Consider the following 14,516-nt stretch of genomic DNA (forward strand, 5'->3'; position numbering starts at 1 on the left):
AGGCTGTAGTGCAGTGGCATGTTCTCGGCTCACTGCAACCCCTGCCTCCCAGGTTCAAGCGAATCTCCTGCCTCAGCCTCCTGAGTAGCAAGGATTATAGGCATGCACCACTATGCTCAGTTAATTTTTGTATTTTTAGTAGAGACGGGGTTTCTCCATGTTGGTCAGGCTGGTTTCGAACTCCCAAACTCAGGTGATCCACCCGTCTCCGCCTCCCAAAGTGCTGGAATTACAGGCGTGAGCCACTCCACCCAGCCGCTAAGAAACTCTTACCATCCCAATTAGGCAATTAGATGTAAGACAGTAAAATCTAATTTAGAATATCATTAAGGATTTACTACTTCTAAATTAACAACTTACCCATCTATAATTAAATCCCAAGAAAGAATTTTCCTTTTTCTGGATTTATTTGATTTGACACTTCACTTAAACAATTATCAATTAACTTACTAAATCTGAGTAATCATAACCACTAGCATGAGTGAAGTTTACTTAGAAAATCAGCACTGTGTCTGAAATATAAGATTAGAAATATGACAAGGTATGAAATGAAGTGCATTTGTCTCTTTAAATAAGAGCAATGAGTATGTTCACTGCCTACATTTTCTTTGATCATCCAAATAAAAAACTTCTATATTTCATAAAACTCTCAAACAAGAACAAAAAAGGTTCTGATGGTACAACTTTCTCCTATCTTGAAGTGCATATAAAAAGTGATTTATACTGCAATTGCTAATTTTATACAACTACTTTGTTATTATTCTACAATAATTACAAAATTACGATTTTGAGATCAATTGTGTACACTAGCTTTCAGACAAAACTTACCTCTGGAACAGAAAAATATGACTTTAAGTTCTTATTAATTAAAGGATTCTAAATTAGTATATTTTCATTTGCTGCATAAGTATTCATCTTTGAAATAAAAATCATGCCCTAATCCTAGGCCTAGCAAATGATGCCGACCCTTAGAATTCATTAATAAGTTGCAACAAACTATCTCAAGACTGCTGAGAAAAGACAGCAAATAACTGTCAATTATCTATGTCTTGGAGTCCTTACTTATTTGTCCCTTCATCAGATGAAGATAACTCACACAAATTCAAATATAGGTGCATATTTAGCTGTAAACCTTGGCCCTCTACATTTCTAAATCACATTAACTGCTCTTACTTTTTAAAATATATTTTAAAACGTTATCTTAAAGAAAAAATATACTTACTGCCCTCTAGAGGTATGAACCAGTAGTGTAATAAGTGTAGATGTTGCTGGGCATATACAGTTTAAAGCTAACATGGCGTATTTAAACTCTTCTTCACAAACAACATGATCTGTTTGAAATAAAATAGGTAAATTAGAATAATTTACCTTTGGAGAGTAATGTAATATAAAATATAAAACAGAATGAATAAATTTGCAAACGTCTCAATACAAGCATACTTGTTTTAGAGATGTTTTTATTAGTGCAATTTTAACCCCAGAAAACATATCTCCTGAGATAGAGTACTAGAGTAGGGATTAAGTGACTGGCATGGTGGTCACTCCTGTCACAACAAACTTAGCAACTTTTGCTGAAATGCTTAACCCTATCTTAACAAAAGTAACAACTTTTGGTAAAATGCTTAATCTTCCTATGCTTAGCAGGTGGGTTTGAGGTGTAGTCTAAAATACATCAAATACTTTATACAGTCTCCTTTAGTTATGATCATTCTATGGTATAAAATACAACAGTACTGACTTAGAAGAGCAGTGACTTATCAAATTCATAATGACAGCATAAATTTTAGAAAGTAATGATTAAAAGATTTAGCAGAGAACATATGCCTAGCATAGAAGCAATGGATTTGATACTATGAAAATAACTGCAATATCGAGCAATAGAATTTGCTAAAGGAAATTTAAGTTGAAATTGTACTTTAACTCCAAGACCTAAAAGTCATAAACTCAAAAAAATGATAAGGTCCAGCCAGAAAACATAATAAATGGCAGCTGAAATTCAATGACATTAAAATAATAGTGTTAGAAATGACAGCACATGGGAAGGGGTAGGCCACCTTTAAAGGGAATGATGCTACTCAGGCCAAGGATTGTCATACAGGAATGAGGGCCCAGATACCAGGTATTCTATTTTCTGCAGAAGCCATATTTTCAAAAAGTGATTAAATATTTATTTCAGAAAAAATAAAAACCTAGTCTCCCAAATAAACAAGCATAGCTCGTATTAAAAATAAAGAGAAGATTTAAAGTTCTAAGAAAATACATATTCTTAGGCAGAAAAATAGCAGTTTTTGCAAAATTAAGAAATAAAAGATCAAATTTGTCAGTGAGCCAGATCTATAAAATGAACACATGACACCATAAATTTACGAGGAAAGAAGAAAAGGTTACATGGGAAATGGTTTGGCAAATGCTCAGGACAAACACTGACCTTAGTTCTGTCCTGTTTTTATAATATGATTTAGGACATGAGAAGCATACTACTCTTTATTCTGCTTTCATTTCCTTTAAAAAAATTGTTTCTCTTTCACATTATATGAACGAAAATATATACTATGAATATATGTCAGAGTTTAGTCTAAAAATATCAAGTTTACCCTAATAATCTCTCTCCCCACACCCACTTGTCAATATGTTAAAATAGACTTAAAAAGTTTTAAAAATACATAACCAGATTATTTATTGCTTTGCAGGAAAGGCAAGCAGATTCTAAATACAATTTTGAATGTAGAGAAGCGTACAGAACATTTACAAAAGAACAGTGTCTTTAAACCACCATTTCAGTATATCTCAAAATAATTTTTGACTGTGTATGCCCAATCTGTGAAAACAGAGTGACAAAACTGCTAAACCCAGAATGTTATTACTGTAGAATCATATGACATCAATACATAGGGAACCCATAAATTTCAAATCAAAAATTAGAACAGATGATCTGAGAAAAATATGTACATATATTATGACATAGATAGAATTTTTAAAATTTCAAACTATAACAGAAAATTTGGAAGGTATGATTACCATATATGCAATGTAGCATGCAAATATTAACTTTTCCTTACTGTAGTGGACAAACCATATTTCTTTCAGTAGGGGAACATGAGAAAACGTGATACATGTGTGATACTTTGAAAATATATCATTTTATTTTCCTTTGATAGTTGAAAAAGTTAAAAAAAAATAGGTCTCTTCTCTTTTCTTCAATAAATGTGTGCATCTGAGTTTGGAGGGCAATGGCTGTGGGAAGGTTGTGCCATAAAAACTGTACTAATGAGAACTGGAAGGAAGCAAAAGACTCCTAAGTTTCAGGTAGTCATTTCTGTATTTGCATGTGTCCTTTTTCTACATTGGTAAACTTTTACAGTGTCCATCAGCCCTTTCATCAAAAAGTATATACAATACCATCAATGGTGGTAATTTTACACATAAGCACAAAGTATGTATGTACTGTTCCACTGTACACTAAATTATCTAGGGATGCAAATGCTATAAAAATTAACAGAAAATTTACTTTATTATGTTTTGCATTGTATGTGAGTCATGAAAAAATTTAAGATATTTAATTCCTATATATGTTTCATATCAGTCAAAAGCTAGCATCTTGTCATTGATAAAAGTGTCTCTTTTTTCCATTTTCTTCTGTATTCATGCCTGAGTGTTTACATGTTTAAAAAAACATGCTTTTTCTTATTATTTTCCTTCTGTTTCTCTTCCATAGTAGAATTAGAATATTATATTAGTTTTTTTAAATTTTCTGTGTATAGATAGTTATATTTACCTAAATTTCATTTCAAAATAGTGTAGGAAGTATTGCAAAATATTTATTATAAAAAAAGGAGTACTGGATCAGAGAAAATAACCATTTTTTAAGATAAATAAGTTAATACATAATTATCACGAAAGCCTTTGTTAGACAAAAAGTAAATTCAATACTCTTCATTAATAAAAGCTATTTAATTTCTATGAATTGAAAATACAAGGAAAGAGGTAAGGCAGACATTCAGCTGGATGATAATCTTTACTTGCATGTACCACAAAGTGCTAAAACTCAACCTGCAAAATAGAACTGATTATATACCTACACTTCTCCTCTCAGGTCCAAATCAATTCTGCCTTTTAGGACATTTTTAATACTAACCACTAATCCTTAGCCTGAATTAAAATGCTGAAAATATTCCTTCATACTAATTGCTCCTCATTTCCCAAAACATTATAATAGCCAAAGTCTGTGGATCATGCAATCAAATTCCCCTCTCTCTCTTATTTCCCCATTGCCATTCTCACTACTTACTACAGGTTTCTAATATATCCATAATTCTTAAGGGTCAGATATCAAATTGCAGAATTAAAAAAAATCAGATCTTAGAAAGGCAGTATGTTTCATCTACCAGACACTATATAACCTCCAAGGAACAACCTGTTCCTAAAAATATTTCTGCAGCTAAATGTGTGAAGATTTATACTAAGTAGATAAAAATAGGGTTAAAAAGCTTCACGATAGTTCAGTGCAGAAACTACCACCAAATAATTTCAGGTAATTTCGTGTTTTAACACCAAGAATACAAAAATATTTTTCATTTTTCAAATACTTTCATTTTCCAAATAATTTCATTTTGGAATTACAGCTAAGGGATTGTGGACTATTATTCAAACTCTGGTGTTCTTTCAAGTAAGCTAACAACTTTCTAATTGGTTTTCATGTTTTCTAACTCTTCAGCATTCCACCTTGTAAAAGTTGATTACATAAATTGGGTAACTCTTGACACATCCAACTAAAATAAAACAATTCTGATAAATTTTATAAAATTAATCAAAAAGGAAAGAAGGAGGAGAACTGAAAATAAAACAAGCTTACAGCACCCTTCAGCATGAATCATTAGGTCAGCTTACTTTCTGACCCACTTCCTCACAGTTGTTTGCCTATTGCCCCCAAAACCCCGTCAACACCGTTAGAAGACTATAGCTCCCCTTAAGTGCGCCATAAATTACAACTTAAGCATTGTAAGGCTTTAATGTTTCCATTCGAGATATTCTTTAAAGTTCTTCATACTGGTGAAACTACTGACATCAGCTGGTCTGAAGGAACCCCACTGATTCCAGCTACTCTTTAGGACCCCAAGAAGTGCTGACTTACCAAGGAAAGCTGTTTCCACATTCTGATTATTTCAATCCCCCTTACTCCAACCAGTCAATGATCCCAATATCCCCTTGGCCTCCACAAACTCCTTAAAAACTCTAGCACATAGCTCCTCAGGGAGACGAATTTGAGGGCCTCCTGTCCTTGCCTGGCTGTCCTGTGATCACTAAACTCTTTCTTTGCTGCAAATCCTCTTGTCTCAGTGTATTGGTATGTCACTGTGTAGCAGGCATATGAAACTTTTGGTCCTGTAACAACTTCAGAGTTGAGGGGCCAAGGGGATAACAGCATTCAGGGCACATTAACACCAGCTCCAAGAATTAAACTGCCACAAACACATCTGCTAAAACAGCCTGTTGTGATCCTAAGACAAATTTTAGCTAGCAGTGGCTGAAACAACTTGCCATGATTCTAAAACTAGTTTTATCTACCACCTTTACTCACCAGAGATGGCCAGCTCCCAAAAGCTTCTTCAGTGCCAGTGACCTTTCAAAATAATATAGAACATTTCTTCTTAAAGTAAGGCCCCTAATATTCTATTATTCTTCAGACAAACCAAAGACCACTCCAGTATGTGTGTTTGCCCTGAATTGCAATTATGTGATTCCCAAATAAAATTTTTAATTTGTAACTTTTTTTGAATTTGACAATTTATTACCCTCTACCCTTCTAAAACTATGCTATGCAATACAGTAGCCACCAGTCACATGTGGTTATTTAAATTTAAATAAATTGAAAGTAAATACAAATAAAATTTCAATCCCACCATCATACTAGTTACATCTTACTAGCTCAATAACACTTATGGCTACTAGCTATAGTATGGGATAGTGCCTACATAGACATTTCCATTATTAAAAAAAAATTCTGTTGAACGTGCTGTTTGATCTGCCAAATGGTTTAAAGGCTTTTTCATAAATTCTAAAACATACAGGATATATATATCCTTAAAATATGATTCATAGACAGTAAGAATTTGGGTAATCACACTAACTCAATATACCACCTTTTCTATGCCCCTTCTCAGTCATATTGCCACTAATGTTGTCCATCTGAAATAACAGGAGCTACAGCATAACATATTTGTATAAACGCAGGTGGGTGTGTAGATTTGTTGGCAGAAGTTTATAAAAGTTCTGATTTTCTTCCTGTGGTTATTTTTTTAAGCAAAAGAAGTGGAAATGATGATTAAGGAGGAGTTTGGAGTTTAGAGGTTGCAGGTTGGCTTTTCCCTGTTTATTTTTTTCCTTTAGCTACATTTCAAATGCATGGAATTTTATACCAAGAAGACAGAGAGTGAGACTTAAGGCTGGCTTTTGACAAGCCCAACCAATGGAGAGATTCAAGTCACTGAGGTGAATTGCAGACACAGATTATTAATAATGTGCCATGACATTCACGCAGGCTAAGAAGGGAAGACAAGACCTATGGGTGTAAACGGCAGTGAAGATTTGGTGGAACAATGAAGTGTAGGTGTCGTATGGTCAAACTGTTCTTCATTAGGAGTGAATTACAAAGATAGAAAGTGATGGTCAGAGAAGGAGACAGCAGGAATGGAGATGACAGAGTTTTCACATTTATTGGTAATGATATGATCTAGGGTATGATCCTAGAAATGGTTGCCAAGATAGGATGAGCTGAGCAAGAACACTGAAAGAGGAGAAATTAAAGAAACATTAGTCTAGGACATCGAAAATCCTCTTAATGGGCATAAACGTCATCAGATAGTATGACCAAGCAGTGTTGGAGAGAGTGACTTTTTTGGGGGATGAGGGAGAATTCAAGTCATAAACTGCCAATTGTTATCAAATAATTTTCTAATTAAAAATAGAAGTGAGGCCAGGCACGGTGGCTCACGCTTGTAATCCCAGCACTGTGGGAGGCCGAGGCGGGTGGATCATGAGGTCATGAGAGTTCGAGACCATCCTGGTCAACACGGTGAAACCCCGTCTCTACTAAAAATACAAAAATTCGCTGGGCATGGTGGCTGGTGCCTGTAATCCCAGCTACTCGGGAGGCTGAGGCAGGAGAATTGCTTGAACCCAGGAGGCGGAGGTTGCGGTGAGCCGAGATCGCGCCATTGCACTCCAGCCTGGGTAACAAGAGCGAAACTCCATCTCAAAAAAAAATAGAAGTGAAAGTCAGAAAACGTAGATAATATAGAAATGCAAAATGGAGAAATACATCGATAACAGTAACTGCTATTTTCCTCTGCTACCCATTTTCCCCTTTGTATGGGTGAAACCACCTATCTATAGAGAGATGTTTAAAGAGGTGATTGAAAAGGGCAAGTATCCTAATGTTTGTTAACAGCACCTTTCTGATTTCAGTCAGGAATACACAGAGAGCTGATCTGAGGTAAGAACAGATCGCTTTGCAAGGAGAAAGAGAAGGGAATAGAATTCTCTTAAATGGTACACTGTTTGCTTGCGATAAAAAATCTAAAAAGAAGTATAAAAATGGACACTGTATCCTAAGTAGCAGGAGATGAAATTCCCTTTCAGAGCCTTTGTCAGAGGCCTCCAATTTAAACTTCCCAGCCAGACCAATAAAGCCAGACCTGTGGCAAAATCAGCTTAAAGTGGGGTGCAGCCTTCCCAGTCAAACTTGTTTCAGATGATGCCGGAGTATCCACCATTACAATCAGGATAGTGATATGGACAGGGCAACAAAATCCAGTGAGTCAGGTTTAACAAAGTTCTGAGGAAAAACTTTGAGCACAGTAACTGACACATAGAAAGGTCCAGAAGAAATCCACTTGATTCAACTTCAAGAGTGGCCACAGAGGATAGTGAGCCATGCACATGAATGAACGAAGGAGGTACTCTCTAAAGAGTAGAATCAAGGTTTAATTAAGGAATTTTCTATATTGCTTTGGAGGTTTCTCAATTCATGTGCCACAGGTCATAATATGAACCAATGGCTACTGTGCATTTCCTTCTTCTGTTTTCCAAAGCACATTATTTTATTACAACTTTCTCACTCTACTATTGTATATCTATATGGAGTAGTGGTCCTGAGAACACCTAGCAAATTTATTAGTGTGTATACTGCTAGATTATTAGGAGCCACATCTAAATCTGACTGCATTTTCCAGATATCCTGAACTTTGCGCTGGATGTGGCATTTGATGAAACTTGGAGTATTTGTGACAGGGAATGCATGAGTGTTCCCTCTCTCTCTCCCTCTTGAAATATATATATATATATATATATATATATATATATATATATATAGAGTGCATGGTTACATGGGTGCCTAAAGGCTTGAACCATGGCTAAAACTACTGGCTGCCCCAGTATTCATTTTCTCTTTTTTTTTTTGGGACGGAGTTTCGCTCTTGTTACCCAGGCTGGAGTGCAATGGCGCGATCTCGGCTCACCGCAACCTCCGCCTCCTGGGTTCAGGCAATTCTCCTGCCTCAGCCTCCTGAGTAGCTGGGACCACAGGCACGCGCCACCATGCCCAGCTAATTTTTTGTAGTTTTAGTAGAGACGGGGTTTCACCGTGTTGACCAGGATGGTCTCGATCTCTTGACCTCGTGATCCACCAGCCTCGGCCTCCCAAAGTGCTGGGATTACAGGCTTGAGCCACCGCGCCCGGCTTCTCTTTCTTTTTAGTAATTGAGGCTCTTATTTCCTCTCACCACACTTCCATATTTCACCTGGATGCATGGCTGCTCTTGTAGAAATTACATATCCCAGTTTCCCTTTTAGATAGATACAGCCACATCACTAGTGTTTGTCTGATGAGAGAATGTGCAGAAATGTGCAAACTCTGGATTACTTTTTGTATACAAAAACACTTTCCCTAAACACTTTTCTTCCTCTTGGTAAGACCACATCTGTGGGAAAAGCCCAGTTTTGATCGTGAAAAGAAAGATAACTCTTTGTCAAATATAAATCTGTCATTTTTTTCCTTCTAGCTTCTAACGCCCCTCCTTTGTTGAAGAAAGTATTTCCTATTGAAAAATTTTATGTGGCCAGGTGTGGTTGCTCATGCCTGTAATCCCAGAACTCTGGGAAGTTGAGGTGAGCGCATCATTGAAGTTAAGGAGTTTGAGACCAGGCTGGCCAACATGGCAAAATGCAGTCTCTACCAAAAATACAAAAAATTAGCCTGGCTTGGTGGTGCATGCCTGTAATCCCAGTTACTCAGGAGGCTGAGGCAGGAGAATCACCTGGACCTGGGAGGTGGAAGTTGCAGTGAGCTAAGATCGTACCACGGCACTCCATCCTGGGTAACAGAATGAGACTTGTTACAAAAATAAATAAATGAGATATATATATATATATATATATATGCATATTACCTTGTATCTTTTTCTCATCATTTACAGTTTCTGTTTGTTTTGACTTAGGTCTTTCTGCACTGTTGATTGATAAGACATAAGCCCATGAGATCAAGTGGTCAAGTGCTATCACCAGTGACCGTGCCAGGACATAGGCAAACTTCTTAATCCCTAGGCCTAACTGACCTTATCTCTAAAATGTGAATTATAGTAGTGTTTACCTCATAGAATTATCTGAGGGAAAAAGTAGAAAATGAATATAAAATGCTAATCAGAATTCTAAACAAGTATTATGGATCATCTTAATCCTGCGTTATTAAAATAAAAAGGTTTCAATAAACTGTCTTGAAACAAATGCCAACAGTATATTTAAAAAATGTAAGTGGCAAAACAATATAACCTAATTCTATTGTTATGCAATTAAAATATGATCTCACTTTTGTAAAAAAGCTGAATTCTGCAAGAATGCTCATGCATATGCCTGTATGTGAGTTTGGATATGCACAGAAAATAGTGTGTAAGGATAAGCATCACACTGTCAATAGAAACTACCTCAACAGGTGGGAAAGCGTTTTAGAAGCATATGACTTTTAAAATAGTTGTATTATGTGAGATTCTTGGTTTCTTCTTTGTTATTCTAATTTGTGTCATTTTCAGTTTAAAAGCTTCCAAAATGAAAAAGTTACAATTGAGATGCAAATTTATTGATAGATATGAATCGAAATTGTCTTCCAGTGCCTTTTACCTTATGAAAAATAAAATTGATAATTACTTTAAAACAAGTCAGAATATTTCCTTGAAAGTCTACATCACCTTACATTCTGATCTCTTGTATGATTTAAAGTACTAGAAACCTCTTCCATGAAGTTGCTAGGTAACAGCTCCTTGGAAAACAGTAAATAGTGGAAAGTGCAGTAAACCAATCTAGTGCTGGGTTTTAATTTACAGAAATCAAACACCCTTTGGAAAAGAGATTTTAAACAGAAACATAAACCAGGGTGAATTTTTATTTTATGAGGAAAAAGTTTATTACACAGACCAACTGATCAAATTGCATTATAAAATCTTTCCCATATCCTTTGCTTATTAGATTCTGTTTACAAGCAAGAGTGAGTTTACTGCTATAAAAATTGTATCTTTTTTATATGAGAATAGATCATATCTAGCAATCAAGTGAGTTTTACTTTGATCCAGTTAATTTAATCAATAAAATAACCACTCCTGTGTGTGTGTGTTTGTGTGTGCACCCATGTGCATGTGAACACTTCAGAAACTTTGCCAATTCAAAGACTGTGAGGCATTCAGCCACTAAATGGCTAAGAATACATTTAAGTAAACTTTTAAAAGTCACTTAGTTTTACCAGCTCTAAATGTAAGAATGCTTATTAAATGCATAGAATCTAACCCAATTTGAGATTTGCAATTTTCTGTAAAACAAATTTGTTTCAATATTATAAGTAAAAAGCATTTTTTCCTAATTGCTATTTATTTTAGTACTATAATTTTTTTTTATTATTCAGACTATTAAATGTTCAAAAGGGTGGTCAAATTTCCTCCATCCTAGTGCATAACAGTTTCAATTTAATTAACCTCCTTTTCTTGTATACTATTCAGAAAAACATAGCAGTCTTATATTTTTTGAAAAATTATTTTCCTCAAAACTCCAATTTCTTTAGGTTCTAACCAAGAGTATTCTTTACAGCTTATGATATTATAAAAGATACTTACTGAAGCTTCTTTTTAGTAATAAAATAATGTTAAATAATATTTCGGCTTTCATGTTAAGTGATACCTATGTATTTATTATTAAACTCCACAAAAGTTTTATGATATATATTGTGTTAAGTAGCTTTCAGATATCGGAACAGTGAAGTAACTTGGCTAAATTTATTACTATTAAATTCAAACTATCTACAAATAACTCTACAAAAGCTATACAACTCTAAAACGGATTGACCAGTACTTAAAACAGGAAACATAATGTAGTAGTGAACTTACTGTAGTCTTTCCCTCTCTAGAAACCACTTAAGGATTACCACTTGTTACCATATGGACAAATGGCTGCAGCAGCCATTATATTGAACTGATGACTGAGAAAATACAACCACTGGGCTCCCCAAGCACCTATTACATAACAGGGAAGTCTGAGGTAACGTAGGCAAGTTTGCCCTTGAGATCAGTTTCAGTCCCTTTCAAACACAAAAAAAAAACACAAAAAACAAAATTATAGCTGGACTAAAATAATTTGAGTGACTGATTCAGAAAGATTATGAAAGGTCTAAAGAAGATTTATTAGCAAATAAATATGGTAATAAATGTTAAAAAGGAAATGATTGCATATACATTAAGAGGATATAAGAATACCTTGCCTGCTCTGAAGGAATGAAAAAAGCATCACTTAAGGAAATAATGTTTAACCAAAGATTTTAAGGATAATTAAGAAAAGTTGTTTGAAAGGTGAAGAAAATATACAGACTTTCTTAATAATATTGGAGGGGTAGGAAGAAATGGAAACATTTATGGGAATGCATTAGCAAAGAAAGGGATCTGAAAATTAAGGAAGAAAAAGTATCGCTGAAGTTGCTGATAGGGTATGAGGTAACGGGGGACTCAGCAAAGATATGAAAAGCAAGTCCTTCAATTATAATAGGAAAAAGCAGGAAGCAATAAGTAAACATGAATTAACATTTGGAAAATAAGTTGCAAAATTTAAAGAAATTTTCATGTATTGGCTTCCCATATCTCTGTATATTAGAAATAAGATAAATTTGAAATATTAAATTACAAGAGCAAGAGAATTTGATTAAAATAAAAAACAACAACAAAAGCCCCACAACGTTAAGGGTCTCTTTGAGCTGCCTGAACATGAGTTTATGGTAACACAAATCTGACCCACTGGGAGTGCCAGTCAAAGAGTGGGAAAAAAAGGATCAATGTACATGGAATTTTGTTTGTTTGCATGTGTGTTTATTTTTGATCAAAGCTATGGGAAAAAAACGAAAACAAAAGAAATCAGAACACTGACATGAGGCTGACCAAATGAAATGGCAGACTACAGGGTTCAGGTTCTTTAAAGAGAGAACAATAGAAGAAATGGAACTGAGGCACAGAAGGAATCTAGACTGATGATGCAATGGAGTAATAGTTCTCAAGTTATTTGTGATGAAGTACCAGTTTTATTTTAATTGTAAAATAAAAAGAAAGAATGGGTTGTATGTAACCCATTGCAAGCACACAGGCAGCTCATGCCATATGTGATTCACTTATAATTTTGATGTAGCCCAAACTAGTCTATATGCTTTCCAAAGAGACAGTTCACAAATTATGCATTTGGATGTTGTGGCAATCTCACATCACTATCAAAATTTCCAAAAGCCTGCTCTCAATTGCTGTATTTATCATGTTGTAGCTTCTGTAGCTTGATAAAAGTCTGTGGAATGAAACTGGTCTTTGGACCACACTTTGAATAGCAGTGCATTAGAAGTCTTGATGAGGTTGAAGAAGAGTGGTTGAATAAGCAAAATAGAAAGAATATTGAATTTGGATACTTTCTGGGGTGAATAGTATAAATAAGACTGGAGTCATTGGGAGTGATGACAGGGTCCAAGTGTATCTTCTATTATGCAACATTTTTATTTTAACTCTCAGGAAATTCTTGTCATTAAATAAAAAAAATAATCTTTTGAATCAAGCATTCTGTGAAGACTAAAATGTAACTTCAGCAATTGCAGAAATGCAATATTAAGTAGGAATATGTATTCAACGTTGCCCTGTGCTTGATTTAAAGAATCATTGGATATGGGGTCATGAGTCTGAATCCCTTGCATGTAAGTCTTTGGCCAGCTATACCTGGTATCAAATTAGACAAAAATGCATAGTTATTTTATCAATCACAAAAAGCTACAATTATTATGTAGTTTGCCATATTTTATATTATACTTGAAATGTGCTGAGAGTAGACCTTTAATATTCTAACCACACACATTTAAAAGGGAACTATGTCAGGTGATGGATGTCCTAACTAACTTGATAGTGTAAATAATTTCATAATATATATGTACATCAAATCACATTGTACACCTTAAATTTATACAATTTTATTTATACCACAATAAAGCTGCAAAAAACTAAAGCTGTTAACTTCAATTGAAGTGACTAAGGAAAGTATACAGTAAGCTATAAAGCCCCATAACAAGTAAAGTTTTGTTTAATAAAAATGAATAATACATAGAAATATGCATTTATGTGAGGCTACCTATACCCATGCCTTCCCAATGAGGAAAGATGCTACAATTTGCCTGATCCTCCCAGACAAACAACAACCCACAGCCAAATTATGATTGTCATGTATAATCTGTTACAACTGTTTCTGGCAACCCTTGAATTAGGCATTTAGAACCCACTTTGTGGTCACTGGTTATCTTTTGGAAGTCTCCCATAACAACTTAATCTTCGTTCCCTCTTCCTCCAAAATGTGTATTCTCATAGAATAAGAGATTCAGAGACATTTAGATAGACAGACAAATAGATAGACGCTACTATCAACTAGATATTCACCTAATAATCCAAATAAAGTAACACATAAAAATATTGAAATTTCAGTTTCACCAAGAGGAATATGCACTTTAAAAAGAAATTCCTAATGTGAACTGTTTATTTACTGAGACAATTGAGCCAAAAGTTTTGTCTTGTTGGGGTCCTACCTACTCTGAATTGCCCTTCTTCCACATCACCAACTGCAGCCACCCCTAAACAGCCCACACAACTCTTCAATATGATATTCACATCAGCAGATCCCAAAACTGAAATCAGTTTGACATTCCAATCATGCACTATCACACACTATTTCTGAACTGTACACCATGCTAGTGTACTGAGTTCCATAGGCAATTGTAACACAATGGTGAGCATTTCTGTAACTAAATATGTCTAAACATAGAAAAGGTACAGTGAAAATATAGTATTACAATCTTATGAGCCACCACTCTATATGCAGTATATTGTTGACTGAGATGTCATTATGCAGCATATGACTAAATATAAAAAGTCAAATTGCTACTAATTTCAGAATATGAAAAATCCCTATAACTC

At 34.8% G+C, this 14,516-nt stretch overlaps 1 protein-coding gene across 8 annotated transcripts in view; it reads right to left on the reverse strand.

Moving 5' to 3' along the window:
- KCNT2 (potassium sodium-activated channel subfamily T member 2) overlaps nucleotides 1–14,516 on the reverse strand; it is a 412,694-nt gene that overhangs the window by 137,032 nt on the left and 261,146 nt on the right. For all 8 annotated transcript variants that reach the window (XM_032262881.1, XM_032262880.1, XM_032262875.1 and 5 more), the window contains exon 14: nucleotides 1,223–1,331. In XM_032262881.1, the coding sequence (XP_032118772.1) occupies nucleotides 1,223–1,331 (109 nt within the window). The remainder of the gene's footprint in view (nucleotides 1–1,222; nucleotides 1,332–14,516) is intronic.

Source organism: Sapajus apella, unplaced genomic scaffold (genome assembly GCF_009761245.1).
Source record: "Sapajus apella isolate SASKATOON/1434 unplaced genomic scaffold, GSC_monkey_1.0 scaffold132, whole genome shotgun sequence".
NCBI classification, from domain to species: domain Eukaryota; kingdom Metazoa; phylum Chordata; class Mammalia; order Primates; family Cebidae; genus Sapajus; species Sapajus apella.